Consider the following 16,811-nt stretch of genomic DNA (forward strand, 5'->3'; position numbering starts at 1 on the left):
TCTGAATAACGCTGATACGAGGAGATGAACTATAGATGTTTAGAATGAAGAAGGGGGATAGGAGTGTTATGATAGCTGTCTCCAAATATCTGAAAGCTGGAAGTATTTGAGAGCTGCTTCCAAGTATCTGAAGTCATATGAAAGAGTGATTAAAAGCTAGTTGAATATGATCCTTCAGGGTAGAAATGGAGGCATTGGATGGAATCAATTTAGGTTTGATAACAGGAAAAATTTCCTAGCAATTAGAGTTATCTCAAAGGAAGATGGGAAGCCTGGAGAGGCAGGATACAGAGCTAGCTGTTTTTGGAGGACTTTAAAATGAAAGATTGGATGTCTACTTGGTATATGTCCAAGTATGTGATGAAGATTCCTTTCATGTAATGGGTTGGACTATAGGTCAGCTAAAAGATACCTTCCAAATCATTCTTTTTTTTTTTTTTTTTTTTTTTTTTTAAATAATAGCTTTTTATTTGGGCAAATACAAGCAAAGATAGTTTTCAACATTCATCTTTGCAAAATCTTGTTTTCCAAATTTTTCTCCCTCCCTCTACCCTGACAAGTAAGTAATCCATTCTAGGTTAAACATGTGCAGTTCTTCTAAACATATTTCCATATTTGCCATGCTGTGCAAGAAAAATCAGATCAAAGGGTTAAAAAAAAAAAAAAGAGGAAAAAAAAAAAAACAAGCCAACAACAAAAATAAGGTGAAAATACTTTGCTTTGAGATATACTCTGTCTTCCTTGTTCTTTCTCTTGATGCTGATGGCTCTTTCCATCACAAATCTATTAGAATTGCTTTTGATCACTCATTTTTAAAAATAGTCAAATCTACTATAGCTAATCATCACATAATCTTGTTGCTGTATGCAATGTTCTCTTGATTATACTCACTTAGGTAAGTCTTTTCAGGCTTTCCTTAAATTAGCCTACTCATCATTTCTTATAGAACAATAATATTCCATTACCTTCATTTATTTTCACTTATTCAGCCATTCCCCAACTGATAGACATCCATTCAATTTCCAGTTTCTTTTCACTACAAAAAGAGCTGCTACAAACATTTTGGCACATATGGGTCCTTTTCTTTCTTTTATGATCTCTTTGGGATACAGACTCAGTTGCAGATACAGACCAACTCACAAAGGTTTTGATCTAGTTGGCAGACATGACTTGAGAAACATAACTCCTTAGCATGTATGACTATAGATCATATATAACGATAGCACCCATTTTATATAAAGGCTTTTACACACATTTTCTATTTTGATCTTCACTACAACCCTTTGGATGATAGCTGTTATTATATCAATTTTACAGAGGCCAAATGACTTTCTTGGAATTAAATTATTAAATTGTATAATGGAAGAGTGATGAATTTAGAGGACCTTTCAAAACTTGGCTCAGTGAACCTTTGGACAAGTGACAATAATTCTTGGGTGTTCATTTTTTCATCTTTCATTTTAAAAGGGACAGATAGACTATAAAGGATTGGCAAAGTACTGACAAAGTACTGCTTCTGTTCACATAATGTCTCTTCAAGTACTTTGTTCCTGTCAAATGATCAGCTTGCTATTGTCTACAGGAGATATCCTATTCCCCCCACTTATATGTCTTCAAACAAGCTGCCTAGGATGCCTGGAATGGTCTTCCTTTGAATATTTATCTTCCACCAGTTTTGAGGTAAGATGCTACTTAAGACCCTTATCTATTGGAACTCTCTTTGATCTTCCTCAAGCTATCTTGTATTTATTCATCTGGTTAGTTATATTCTTCAATAGAATATAAGAGTAAGATTTTTTTTAATGGTTGGTTTGGTTTTGGACTCCCCAGGGTGAGTCATAGCATCGAATAACTGCTTCTTGAGTTTTAGAGTATACTTTCATGTATAAAGATCTACTTACAGAAGGTGGCCAGGAACACATAGACCCGTAAGAGCATTCCTAGGAAGACTATCAGAAGTGGTAGGAAAGAGAGTACTGGGAGGGATATATGGAATACTTTTCCCTAGTATGTTGGTAATGAAGCCTTGGAACAGATACACAAATTAAATTATTGTTTTTCTATCATTCTCAAAGATTTACTTAATTTTTCATTTATGTGTTAGAAAAAAATTATTAGTTTTTAATTATTTAATAGTCATTTTATAATTTTGGATGAAATTATTATTAAAATGCATCATATACTGCCTGCTTTTTTAAACAAAGAATAATAAATACAGTTTAATTTTGGGAATCAGAAGAAATGTGGTATATCAGAAAAAAAAGTTAGAGTTGGTAGTTTGAGGTTAGGGAGAATCTAATACCTCTTGCTTACTAGGTGATCATAATAAGTTGTATGATCTCTCTAGGTTTACCTATAAAAAGAAGAGGGATCAGCCTACAAACAGGCAATTTTTCTAACAAAGAAATCTAAACTATCACCAATACCCATTGAAAAATGCTCTAAATCACCAATAAAACAGGAAATTGAAATTAAAGAAAGTTTGAGTTTCCACTTCACATCTATCAGATCAATGAAGTTAATAAAAAAGGAAAATAACAAATATTAAAGCTCTTAAGGAAAAAACAAGCACATTAGTGTACTGTGGTGGAATTATAAATTGGTCCAATCATTATAGCAAGTAACTATGTTCAGAAAATTTACTAAATTTCTTATAGACAAAAACTAATGGCTGAGTGAATTCTGGCATTTGGATGAAGGAGTGGTTTAGACAAACAAGGGAAGACAAACTGATGCAGAGTAAAAGTAAGGAAAATCCAATCTTAAAAGATTTACTAATTCTTACCAAAGCAATGATTCCAGAGGATAACAGTGAAGAATATTATTCATTTCTTTATTGAGAGGATGTGGGCTTGGGAAACAGATTCATACATTTTTCTTTTGAAATGACTAATATGAGAATTTTTTTTGTTACAAATCTTTTTTCTCAATGGGAAAAGAGAAACAAGAGAAAGAAAAATAGACTTTTCTTCGTTGACAAAAATAACTTTTTTTAATGAAAGAAAGAAATCTTGAAATTATAGATCTAGGGCTAGAGGGAATCTTAAGAGGTAATCTAGCCCTCCAGTTTCTTAAACGGTGGACCATGACCCCATATGGGGTCTTATAACTGAATGTGGGAACCATGAAATTATGATTTGTTATCAGTAAATGTTTGATTTGTATACCTATTTTATATACCTATATACCTGGGATCATGTAAAAATTTCCCAGGAGGAAAAATGTTGTGAGTGGAAAAAGTTTAAGAAAAAAAAAGTTTAAGAAGCCCTGCTCTATCTATTCCTTATCTTAGAGATGAGGAAAATAAATTACTTGTCACAGACATTAAGTAGCAAAAGTAGAATGTAAAAGTAGTCCCTTAGATTCCTAACACAGTGTTCTTCCAATTGAACTAGACAATGAAGGACTGCTTGTAGGGTCCTTCCCAGTTCTAGAATTATACTTTCAAAAAAAAGTATCAATTATTCAATGATGCCCTTTAGGACAACTGCTCTTGCAGTTACCCTAAAAAGCCCGAGCTACACTACTATGCTTTTACTATTCATGTGTCTTTTCCCCTGGGTAGGTCTAATTGTTGTTTTATTTTATTACTGGGTTCTAGAAGCCTTATTGGCTTCTTTTCTTTCTTTCTTTCCTTCTTTCCTTCCTTCTCTCTCTCTCTCTCTCTCTCTCTCTCTCTCTCTCTCTCTCTCTCTCTCTCTCTCTCTCTCTCTCTCTCTCTCTCTCTCTCTCTCTCTCTCTCTCTCTCCCCCCTCTCTCTCTCCCTCCCTCCCTCCCTTCCTTCCTTTCTTTTGTTTTTATATAACCTTCATTTGCAAATGTAATAGTTCTCTCCTTCCCTATCCAGGAAATATTACTAATTTAAACAAATAAATCCCTCTTCTAATCTTCTATGGGCTGATATGAGCATTGGCTTGAATAACCATATTGGTTACAGAGACTTTTTAAGGTGTTTTGTTTTAAACCCTCAAATCTAAATAGTTGCCCTCTCCTCAATTCCTCCTTTCTCCCCATCCCTTCCCTGTTCCTTGTCCCCCACCCCGATAGAAGGGGGAGTGAGCACATCTGAAAATAAGGGAAAGTATGGAGGGAGATTAGTGGAACAAAAATCTGGAAAAGAAAATTGTCTCTATAATTTATTGACCTGAGGTTTACTATTATCTAAGTTCAGTCGATAAGACAGGAAGAATGGCAGGAGGGGAAAACTAGAATCAGGACACAGCAAGAACCTAGTAGGGGACATCCGTATGAGCCAAGCCCTGGATTTTAAGGACTAGAGAGTGAAAGTAAAAAGCAATGGTTTCATGACACCCCAATTGGAAAACTAGGTAAACAAGCTGGTATTCTATATAAGAACTCCTATTGGTTGCTCTCTTGATTCACTGCTATGGTTGTGTTTCCCAACTGATCTCCTCATCCAGATCCCCATAACAATGAAAATCAGTAGCACACTATTGCAGTGTGATGAAGAACAAGGTAAGCACCAATCCAAAAGGAATTGAGTGTAAATCTTGGACTCTCAGACTTTCTACCTGATTTGACCACTTCTGAGCTTCAGTTTGCCCAATCACAAAGTGAGGAATTTTGACTTCTTTTTGAACCTTATCTGTAAAATGAGAAATGCACTTAATAGTCTTTGAAATGCCTTTCAACTCTAAACTGCTGAGTCCCTGCTGTTGTTCTGTTCAATGCTTTAAAGTCCCTGTTGTTGTTCAATCCAACTCTTCATGACCCCATTTGGGATTTTCTTGGTGATGACAATGGAGGTTTTAATTTCCTTCTCTCTCTCCTTTTACAGATGAGGAAACTGAGGCAAACAAGTTAAGTGACCTGCCCAGGGTCACACATCTAGTATATGTCTTATCTGAATTTGAACCCAGGTTTTCCTGACTCCAATGTGGTGCTACATCCACTGAACCATTTGGCTGAATAAAATCCCTATACATCTACTCCCTGGGTTTCTCTGAAACAAGCACACTTCCTGTTCTGATGCTCTAAGTGCTTTTAGCATTAATAGTTACAAGGAAATAAATCTTAAGTAACAAACAGAAAATGAAATTCACAAAGTTACAAAAAGTATTAAAAGCCTACTTTTAGTAGGTATCCCAGTCTTCATTGAAATTAAAATTCTAGAATCACCTTACTAACCAAGTTCAAGTAAGCTGGACTTAGACCTCTCTTCAGATTTCTAACACTCTTCCGCTACTCCCAAATCCCCTTTTCCTGTCCAGTACACAGATGTGATAGAAGAGCCAGTACAAGACCAGAGGAAAAAGGGTGAATCATCAATTGGCACAAAAGAATTCAAGGAGGTTCATTTGCATCTCAGAGAAAACTCCAGACTTTGGTCTCAATCTCAAAATCTTTTTCCCTCCTTGGTGTAAAAGAAAAGGTCAATTCCTTCAAGAATTGTGTCTAAAATAGAAATAAATAAATCCAGATGGAAGTAGAAGGAACCCTCCAGAAAAATAAAAGTACTTGAGCATTAAAGTGCACTAGGATTTTGTGACAATTAGTTTAGCAGCACTCCTCCTCATTTTCCCTCCCCATCCCAAAGTTGAAAGAGTTCCAGAGGCTGAGACCACATATGCAATAGTTTCCTCTTATTCTTCAAAAACCAAGAGGTAAATGGAAATTAAGTAAGTGGGGAGAAAAATTTGCAATCCACTTTTATTAGAAAAAAACAAAAAATAAACAAACAAACAAAACAAACAAGTAAACAAACTGATATCTGGATCTATTTTTTTTTTTTTTTTTAAAGAAAGCACTAGTAAACAAGTTGATATCTAGTATTTATTTTAAAATAACTGCAGACAGATCCAGGATGTTAAGACAAACTGAAACCAGCATCCTACATAATAGAGCAATTAAGTGGCACGGGTATTGGATACATCTTCAAAAGTTCAAATCCAGACTTAGACAGACACTTCCTTCCTACCTGTGTGAGCTTGGGTAAGTCAGTGAACTCAGTTTCTTCATTTACAAAAGGAGTGAGAGATGGAAATGGTAAACTGTTCCAATATTTTTGCCAAGAAAACCCCAAATAGAATCACAGAAAATCCAACATGACTGAGCAACCATAGCAAAAATAACTTTTGCAAAGAGCTTAAAATACGATTTTCTCCTTTGACTTTCACAACAACCATTTAAAGTAGTTCTCATTATCATTTCACCATTTTGCAGAAAAGGAAAGTGAAATTTAGAGAAGTTAAGTTAATCCTTCTTCAGTAAGGATTTCAACTAAGGTCTTGTGGACTCCAAATTCAACATTTCATTGCTTTGCCACACTTTCTCCATTTTCAGTACTGGATAGTGAAAAGGGCTCATTCCCTTAGGTCATACATTCTTAAAAGACTCATAAACAACAATAGTTAGCATTTATGAAATTTTAAGGCTTCTAAAGTACTTCACAAGTATCTTATTTGATCTTCAAAATAGACCTGGGAGGGAAGCACTATTTTTACATATTACAGATGAGGAAATTTGGGCAGACATAGGTTAAGTGACTTGCCCAAAGTCACCAAGCTGTAACATCTGAAGACAATTTGGAGTTAGATATGGGGAACTCTAACATACTCTTGAATTGCTAAAGGACTCAAAATGATGCGATTAAATATGGTAATAAAATCTAGCTAGCTAAAAGATGGTCTATATTTGAAAATGGACAACCTTTTTAACCTTCTTACTTATAGAAGTTGATCTGTCCCATTACACATTTACCCATGTGGCAAACTGACTTTTGAAAGATTTTACATCATCATCTGTACAGGTTTAGGCAGCTAATGGTATAGTGACAAAATGGGAGCCTTCCTTATTAGCTATATGGCCCTGGATAAGTCACAACTCTATTTGCTCCCATTTGTCATTTATAAAAAGATGGCAAACTACTCTTGTATATTTGCCAAGAAAACCTCAAATGAAGTCGTGAACAGTCAGACACTGAAAAGTAAAATTCAAGTTCTCTGGTGAGATGAAGAAAAGGTGAATCTTCGATCTTTCATGTCTGTTGACTTAATAAAGCATATAATAGCAATAATATAATATCTGATAACATTACGACTCTTTCCTTTGGAATCTCTATTGGCTATGTTATTGAATAAAGTGGGAAATGGAGACAGGTATGTCTTCTGAGGCTTTACTTATCGTTAGGTAACCAAAATTATGAGAAATTGTCAGAGGAGATTTTTATCAACTACATATGCTGTAGCTGTCAGCTAATGATGAAGAGGTTGATAAACAAGTTACCTACGACATTTCTTGAAAGCACAATCATATTCAGTATCTTTCTCATTTCTCTTTATCACATTATCTTCTCTCACAGTCTTATCCTATCCTATTTTTCACTTTTCTTTCCACAGACTGTTCAAAGCACCCAATGAAATCCAGATACCTTTACTAACTGCAAACAGAACTAAAAAACAGAACTACTTTTTTCAAATGTAAAGAAATAATAATAGTTCCAATAAGTACAGCAATTAGAGAAAAAAGAAGGGAGCCCCAGAAAGATAAAGTAGCTTAACCTGGTTCACACAGGTGAATCAGGAATTCATCTCCTCCACTCCCATCCCAAATCTAGGGCACTTTCTGTCCACTATCCCACAATGACACAGTAAAGGAACACATTGCTATTTTCAACTGTATGTCATCTTACATTCAGGAGTTAATAATTTTCTGCAGATTCTTTGTTTTCAGGGTTGGGTGGGATTACAGCTTTCAACAAGAATTCATCTGTTAGGCCATGCAGTACCTTCATCACCCTGACCCTGATCAGGAGAAGTCTATCATGCTTCTGAAGAAGAAAAAAAATTCTATTCAGAGAAAAAATATGCATAAAAGCAGTATTTTGTTAGTTCTGGAAAATCTCTGGGTACTGATCCTGAAGACAATTTTTGTTCCAGTTTTTAAAAGAGAAATCATTCCAACATTTGTCTATGGCCCATAATGTACCAAATGAATATTAACTCAAAATTCCTTTCTACTTTTTAGCACTTAAATAGCACTCTCCTTGAAACAACTCTGTAAGTCAAGTAGTGAAAATAATACTGTTCCCATATTACAGAAGAGGAATCTGAGCCTCAGAGAGATTGAGTCAGCTAGTGTCATGACCAAGACTGAAACCCTACTTTCCTCCTATTCTACTCTATCAGCTCCTTAATTTGTCTCAAATATGGCATAAGTTTCTTGTGAGTTTATTTCAAATCAAGTTAACCAACATTTCCTAATTTCCTACTATGTGCCAGGGTTTTCTTCTGTGTCCACCCCCTTCTGATACAACCACAGAACTCAGTATTTTTTTCATTCATTCTGCAAGCATTTATTACTGTACCTACTATGTACAGCAGAGGTGGCTACTCTGAGTATCTAGGTGGCACTGGATACTACCTGGGGATTCTAAATTCGTCTCAGACATTTCCAAATTGTGCAACCTGGGCAAGTCTCTTATTTGCTCTTTCAGTTTCCTCATCTGAAAAATGGGCAGTAAATAGTACCTAATTCCCAGGGTTATAAGGATCTTGAGAGATAATAATTGTAGCTGTTGGCACAAAGTAGAACTATGTAAATGTTACTTATTTGTTATCAAAACATTGTTTTAAGAACAGAGTGCCTTCAAGGAGCTAACAGTCTATTGGAATTAATTTTTGGAACTGAACACTTCGAAGAAACTCAAAAGTTTGATTCATTTCCAAATACTAATTTCATAGAGGACGGGGTGTCCGTCCATTTCCCGAAGGAAAAAAAAATAAATAGCATTCACAAGAATTGGGGGAGGACAATTCAAGTATTACAAAGTACAATAGTGACCACAGCCTTACGAATACAAATGGCAAGTCTGTCCTAATTCTAGGTAACTTCCAGATTTATTTCCATCCTCCTTAAATATGAGCACTTATTAAGCAGACTGATAAACATAAACTCCAAGTCACCTACATACATTTTGTACACGTGTCTGAGAGTCACAAGTCAGCTCCTGACTTTGTTATTGGCTCTGGTTTCAAACACCACATACTTTCAAGCACCACAAGCATAAAGTCTATGACCTTTTATTACAAGCAGCAGTCACTGAGCAGGAACTTTATCAGAGCCTTACACATGGCACACTACGATGATGATGATGATGATGATGTCAAACTGGAGCAGAGGATGATAAAAGACAATCAGTGTGGAACATCCCAAATGCCAGTTTCATTACATTAAGTTGGGATTCTCTACCCAAATCCTTTCCACATTATTACTGTTATGATGATGATGGTGGTGATTATTTTAATGTCAAACAGGAGTTGAGGATGATTAAAAAAAAATAAATAAAAACAACTGGTGTGGAATAAACTTTGCTTTGGCAACATCCAAAAAGCCCAAGTTTCTACATTAATCTAGCAGTGATTTCTAAGGGATTCTCTGAGCAAACCTTTCCCACAACGTGTAAATAAGTTAACAATGCAGACTACTGGGTTTCACTGCTGGGTGTGATTCCCTCCGCCGGATTTGTGGGGCCAAAAGGGAACCCAGTTCAAGCCAAGTTGACAGTGATTTTCTACAATGGTGTGGCGTTCGCCTCCGACCCTCACAAACACCTGACATAAGCAGCTTCCGAGGGAAAAAGTTACCTAAGCTGAGTCCTTCGGGCCCCCACGCTCCGCCAACTTTCACTTAAGAATCAAACTTCCAGACTTTCCATCTGAAGGAAAATAACGCGTCTTATCCAAACATTTCTGCTTCCTCCAAACCCGACCAAAGTCCGCGATGTCCACAGTAACCATGCAGATCCCCAGAACGCGGAAATGCCCGGTCTCCATAAAGAATACCTGGAGCAGCTTTAAAACATCAAATCGGGAGCTTGCTGACAAGCCAGAGGGAGGGTGTCCGAGGGCATTCGCTCCCTTCTAGACAAGATCTCTCAGTCATTAGAGAAACAATACATTTCCCACTGTTATGGTTGGGGGCAGTGTGAGGTGGAAGGGCATCCTACCTACTATGACAGCAGATTTCCTAGCAGACAGACAGACAGACACATCCCAGCCGAAGTCTGAGAACCCCGGAGGACCCGATCTACAAGCTCTGCCCTTTGCGTACCCAGCACGAATCAGTCGATAAGTAAATGACCTCCGCTCCCGTAAATATTATTTACCTCCGAAGAGAAAGCAAACTATGGAGAGAACGCACGCGCACACAGACACACTCACTCACAAGCTCTCACACACAGAGGCGACCGCGAGCCAGCCGAAGCAGAAACTTCGCCCGGTCCAGAGTGCAGGGTTATACCGACCGTCCCAATGCTAAAAGCATACGAGCGTCCCTCCTCCGGCGCACAAAACAAAGAGAGCCGGCTGCAAGGCATGTGGACCAGCTCCTCCAGCGCACCGTTCCCGCCCGCTCACTCCGCGCCTTCCAGAGCGCTGCGAACACGCTGCCCAGGCTGCAGCCTTTACCTTTCTGCCCCGCGCGCCCGCTCGCCTGCCTTGACTGCTTCCACCAGCAGCGCGCCGCCCAGCTACAGGAAAGCCACGCAGCCCGGGAGGAAGCGGCAATCCAGAGTAGGGGGTGGGGGCGGAGGGTGGCAGGGAGGGAGGCGGGCTGGAGCAGAGCCACGCGAACGTGGCTTTTCTGCGGGCTGGCCGCTGCGCACGAACTTTCCCAGGTTTTCCCCTCGGAGGTGGCGGGGCAGGGACACTCGGAAAGGCGGCGGCGGAGCTGCGGTAATCCACACGGGTCTTGCCTTTGGGGGCTCAGAAGCGGAGTGCAACTGTTGCAGAAGCGACCGCAGAGCTCCGAGCCCAGCCCAGCCCCAGCAGTCTGAGCTGAGCCGCCGCCGAAGCCCTCTGGAGGCTGCAACTCCAATAGCTGGTCTCACTACCCCACCCCGAGGCTGGCTCTCTGCAGGCTTACAGAGTCCAGGGGCCACTGCAGATAAAGGAACTCTAAGGGACCGGCGCGCCTGCCTGAGCCCGGCGGCGTCGCTACCGCCGCCGTCCCAACTTGGACAGTTCTCCCAGAAGGGAGAAGTTCCTCAGCACCCCTGCGTCCTCATCCAGCGGGCGCACCACCAAACCGTTTGAAAATGTTCCAAGAAACCTGCTGGAAGATCCCGGATTTTCCAGAATGGAAAGGCGCTGCTCCCAGATTTTCCAAAATGGGAAGGCTGGCTTTATTTGCTGCTCTAATCACCAATCGACACAGTTCTTCTAAGATGCAGGTTTAGAGCTAGGAAAGACTTGGAAAGCCAGGAAATCCAACCTTTTAAGTTTACAGATAAGGGAATTAAGGCCCAGGAAGTTACTGTAAGTCCTATGATAACATAGGTCATGATGGAAAAATGGAATCTGAACCCGTTAAGGACATAAATATATACATGAACATATGTTCACTGTAAATATATGTATGTAGCAAAGAAGTAGGGTGTAGTCATTAAGGCAAGCCTGTTGACTTGAAAAATGAGTCTTCCAAGAAATCATAGCTAGGTCAGCTCATTTATTTGTTATATGAACTTGGACACCAGTTCATGGGAATTACAGGATTTGGCCTAAAAAGAAACAGATTTAATCTAGTCCATCACCTTCATTTTGTAATTGAGAAGTGAAGCCCAGAGCTCAAGTGAATAATAATTACTTAATGACTAGTAAAAAAACCAAAACAAAACAAAAACAACTGGCTTAGGTGATAGCTGGCCACAGAACCAAGAGAACTAGTTTTTGCTTCTGTCTGATTGGCTCTTCAGTCCTAAGCAAGTCAATGCCCTTTTTGGCAGTTCTGCAGAATATATCCAGAAGGTAAACTTTTGGATCATCCAAACTTTGAGAACCTACCTTCATTCATTCAACAAATCCATGATCTTATGAATTATCTATTGAGTACCTGCAATGGGCAGAACACTGAGATCAAAGGTTCTCGTGAGTGTAGTGATTGAAGAGTAATTAAAAGCTATCAAGTTCTAAACTTTCATTTTACAGGTAAAGAACTGAGTCCCAGAAACTAACTTGCCCTGAGGCACATTTCCAAGATCCGGAAGTGTATGAGGCAGAATTTATAGCCAGGACTGACTCCAAGTGCACTGCATTCTATCCATTCTATTCCATAAAACTTGTTCCCAAACTGCAGTGAAATTACATGAGCAGATTAAACGATAAACAAATAGAAACTATGTGATAAATCATATAAAGGTTCAAACGCATTTGAGATGACACAACAGACAAATGGGAAAAACTCTTTAAGGAGTTAGCAGGTGAATTGGGTCTTGAAGGATGAGTGACATTTAGAAAGGAAAGATGGCATTTGTCTACATCTGGGTGTACCTGAACTTTCACATCTAAGAATCAAGGGTGGGCAAGGATTATTTGGCAGTTACCATAATAATAGTTCATTTTATATATTTATCTATTATGAATATAGTAGTTTAGGATTTTAAGAGGTTTTACAAATATTATTTTATTTTCATAACAATCCCTTGAGGTAGATGTTACTATTATCCATTTACACATGAGAAAACCAAGATTCAGAGGAAAGAATTTACTCAAGGGCAATCTGTAAGTTCCTGAGACAGGATTTGAAACCAGTTTATTTTGGCTTCCAAGTTCAGCAATCTATTGACTCCGATACAGTACACTAAAGCTATGACCAAGACCTCTATTTGTATCCTCCTTAAAATTGAGCTCCAAAGCAATGACTGATGTCAGAGTTTGGGAAGTTACTCTATTCTAGGGTTTGGGAAGTTAATTCCCCTTCCCCTGAGGCATCATGATTGTTTGAGGAAAGGAAGAATGTTGGGACAGATGATAGAATTTAAATCTAGAAATAAATTTAGAGATCAGTCAAGTCCAAATCTCTTACTTTACAGACAAGGGCAAAATAACTTTCAAAGATCAAATGGATCAAGTGGTAAATAGAAAGCTTGTTTCTAATACAGATCTCCTGATTACAAATCAGGATTCTTTCCATCACATTACTACTCTGCCTTCCCCTGGGGGAGGGAAGGTTCACTTAGACAAACATGACGAAACCATTTAGATATTACATAAACATTGCTTTTCAATTTCATATCCTATGACTGCTTAAAGGGGGGGGGGGGGGGAAAGCATGCTTTTTTGACAAGTTTTCTAGAAGTAGAAAAGGACAAGTAGATACTTATAACTGTGGTCAAATCCCAAACTGAGATCACCACCAGATGACAGAAGTTTAATCCTCCATCTAAATCTAGTTCTAATCCTTCCTCTCTCTGGCCACAAATAACCTCTCCCCAGTTCAGTTGACTTCAATTCCACATGTGCCAGGTCAGGACTACTAAAACAAGTCACTTCCTTCTAGGAACTTGTATTCAATTTTTCTTTTTTTTAAATAAAGCAAATACAGAATGTATTATTCATCTCACATGACTTACACAAATTATCTTTATTCAGTCAGTGCTATAATTTCCATAGTATTTAGCCATTGTAAAATTTTTGTATTATTTAAAAAAAAAAAAGTGTTTACAAAAAGGTCTAGGGATATGTCAAGCACAGTCACATAAATAGGAAATGCAGAGAGATATCTTAATCATTTCATTTTTACATTTTTAGAATTTTTACTTCAGATTGTTCTCTCACAGAGAGCAATTCTTGCCAAAAGAGACAAAGCATAATAGAGTGATCAAAAAGTATCTGAAATATGGAAAGGTAGAATAGAAAAGAGACATGATTTGGTATGCAAAGAACTAAGTTCAGACCTTTGCTCAACCATTTATTATCATAGGTGAAACATTGGACAAGTTCTTTTGCTTCTTTCCCTCACTTTCCTCATCTAGGCAGTGTTAATTTTGGACTAGAGGATTTCTTAAATTACTTTCCTTTCTAAAATGTGATGATTCAAATTTCCCATTATCCAATTGATAAATGGTCAAAGGATGTGAATAGGCAGTTTTTAGAAAAAAAATCAAAGCTATCAGCAGTCATGAAAAATGCTCTAAATACTAAAGAAATGCAAATTAAAGCAACTCTGAAATACTACCTCTCACCTATCAGATAACATGATAAAAAAGGAAAATGACAAAAATTAGAAGGAATGTGAAAAAATAGATACAGGAATGATCTGTTTGTTGGTACAGCTAGAGTTGTGAACGGATACAACCATTCTGGAGAATCTAACTATGTTGAAAGGACTCTATAAAACTGTTTATACTCTTTGACCAAGAAACACTGCTAGTATGTATGTAAAGAGATCAAAGAAAAAAGGAAAGTGAGTATATGCTCCAAAATATTTATAGCTATTCTGTGATGACAAAGAATTGGAAATTGAAAGGATGTTCAACAGTTAAGAAATGGCTGGAGGGGATGTGATAAATTATCATGACAGAATACTATTGTGCTGTAAGAAATGATGAAGGGGATGACTAAAAAAAAATTTTGGAAGACTTATTGGAGCTGATGCAAAATGAGTGACCAGAACTAGAAGAACATTGAACACCAAAACAGCAATATCATAATGATAATCAACTATAAAAGATAGGTACTCTGATCAATATATATTCAAAGCAATACCAAAAGACAAATGGTGAAAAATCCAATCCACTTTCAGAGAGAAAACTGATTAATGATGAGTGTTCAGATTGAAGCATATTTTTCACATTATTTTTCTTGCTCTTTTTTTATTATGGCTAATATGAAAATGTTTTTACAACTTCATATGCATAATGGGTATCATATTTCTTGCCTTCTCAATTGATAGGAGAGAGATAGGGGTGAGAAAGGGAGAGAATTTGGAACTGAAATTAAATATTTTCTTAAAAAAAAAAAAAAGGAGATTCTTTTCATGCCATATTGCAAATTAAGACTTAGGTTGTTTTCATAAAGAAAACAGAAAAATAAGAATTTTTTTTGCACATTGTATAAAATTTGTATTCATCCTTTTCTGTTTCATAAGTGCTTAACAATGGGTAGCACATTGTAGGTACTTAATGCTGAAATACTTATTCCCTTACTCTCTTCTCCTAGTAGTTTTCTCAACTTCAAAATGAGAACATTGTACCAGAAACATTTCTAAGAATCCTTCCAGCTCTAAAGTGATGATCCCAAGGGGTAAACCTATAATAAATATTACAGAAATAGAGACTTAGTTACCTGATATTTAACTCCAATAAGAGGACCTTGTCCATTCAGAACTAGCATTAGCATGTGTTGAAAGAGGCTGTGTTCCTGCAAGCATTGTGGGATAGGGTGTTGTTTTTACCCCTAGGCAGCACCTGCTACTTACTAGCTTTCAACAGCCCCAAGCATCATCTCCCAAAGTCCAGCAATTTTCACGCCCTTTTGCCCATAGAGCTTTCCAAAGCTCTTTAGTCCTAACTGGCATAGGTTATGCCATAGGAATGTGTATTATATTAACATAAAGAAGAGTGAAGAAGGAAAGAGAAAATTAAGTGAGGATGGAACTGAGATATAGTGTAGGCAGGCAATAAATTCTTACTCATTACTAAATTGGGGTTGCTTCAGGGTGGTTGGCATGGGAAATGTTTTACAAATAGTAAAACACTGCTTATAAATGTGAGCTTAATGTGAACTCTTGCCCTCAGCCAGCATCCAAAATTCCAATAAAATTCTAGAGAGCAGCATAAGGAAAACAAGACAGTCTACTATGTAGATGACTAGAAAAAAATGCTTTCTAGCTTAAAAATGAAAGTAAATGTTTTCCTAGTTTATAGATGGATCCTAGGGATCCTATCCCATACAGTATTCTTTTATGCCTTCCATCTACAAATACTAAAAGGGAAATAGGAATGAGCCATCATAATAGATGCTTGATAATTTTTTGATGGATTAATTACCTAATATTATACAGGCAGAGAATAATTTGTTAAAGTATATACAAAAATTGGAACAAATAATTTTCTTGAGAAGCTTTCTAGTCTAGTGAATAGAAAACCAGCTTCAGTCAAGAAGATCCGAATCCAAATTCCTCTCCCGACACATTATTGCCTGACCCTGGACAAGTCACTTAACTTCTCAGTGACCCCGGTAGCTCTCCAATACTGTAAGTAAGTTATATGGATGGAAAGAAATGTATTATGAAGTACTCCCCAACGCCCTTGATGAGTATAGAGGGAGACAGAGAGAGAAAGAGATACCAAGAAATGTTTATGTGGGTGTGGGTGTGTCTGCAACCTCATCAATTTAGATGTTCCCTCAATGATGCATTTTGCATCTGCCATATTTGCATCTTCCAGCCTACTAGAGATATCTTCCTTTCTATATCTTTTGATCCTGCTAACATCAGTATTTTGAACAAATATGTCCAAAAATGAATGCATTATCTTTTCTTCTAAATTTCTCTCTCCTTGATTTTTTTCCTTTGATAATAGCATCATTGATGACTTGACCCTCTGTTTTATCACACACACTAACTAATCTTGTAAATTCTCCTTTCAAAATACCTATATCATCCATCTTCTTCCTTACTGTACTACTATTGCACTACTAATTTAAACTTTTCTCATAATTAGCTCTATTTCAATAGCCTCTTAAACAACTACTCAGCATCTAACCCTTTCCTTCTCCCATGTCCTAATACAAAAGTCTGCATCACACTAGTGCTCAAAACTATTTACAGCATACCCCTCTATTTCTGGCCTTTCCTAAGCATGATGTTGTGAAAGGTAGAATTTTGGCCCAGTTTTAATAATGGGAAGTGAGAAGATTTGGGTGCAACAAAAAGCACTATAGTTAAGGTCAGAAAGCATGGTGATGGTGGTAATAGATGTGTCTTTGCTGGCCACTGAGTCCCTTCACCAATAGTCTGAAATGGCCTAGGAATAACCAAAAAAAAAAAAAAAAAAAAAGGATCAAAGTTCC

The 16,811-nt window shown here is 37.5% G+C and overlaps 1 protein-coding gene across 5 annotated transcripts in view; it reads right to left on the reverse strand.

Annotated features, from left to right (window-relative positions):
* The window catches only part of TNS3 (tensin 3), a 455,488-nt gene that overhangs the window by 348,236 nt on the left and 90,441 nt on the right, over positions 1-16,811 (reverse strand). Inside the window, exon 1 of one of the 5 annotated variants that reach the window (XM_074283580.1) lies at positions 10,428-10,557. The exons of 2 other annotated variants lie outside the window; for them this stretch is intronic. Coding sequence is in view for 1 of the 3 variants with exons in the window: in XM_074283575.1 (XP_074139676.1) it covers positions 10,265-10,336 (72 nt within the window). In the remaining 2 variants the exon portion in view is untranslated. Of the gene's footprint in view, positions 1-9,967; positions 10,084-10,264; positions 10,558-16,811 lie in introns of those variants that run through there. 2 more of the 5 variants (XM_074283575.1, XM_074283579.1) reach the window with 2 other exon arrangements.

Source organism: Sminthopsis crassicaudata, chromosome 1, assembly GCF_048593235.1.
Source record: "Sminthopsis crassicaudata isolate SCR6 chromosome 1, ASM4859323v1, whole genome shotgun sequence".
Taxonomy (NCBI): domain Eukaryota; kingdom Metazoa; phylum Chordata; class Mammalia; order Dasyuromorphia; family Dasyuridae; genus Sminthopsis; species Sminthopsis crassicaudata.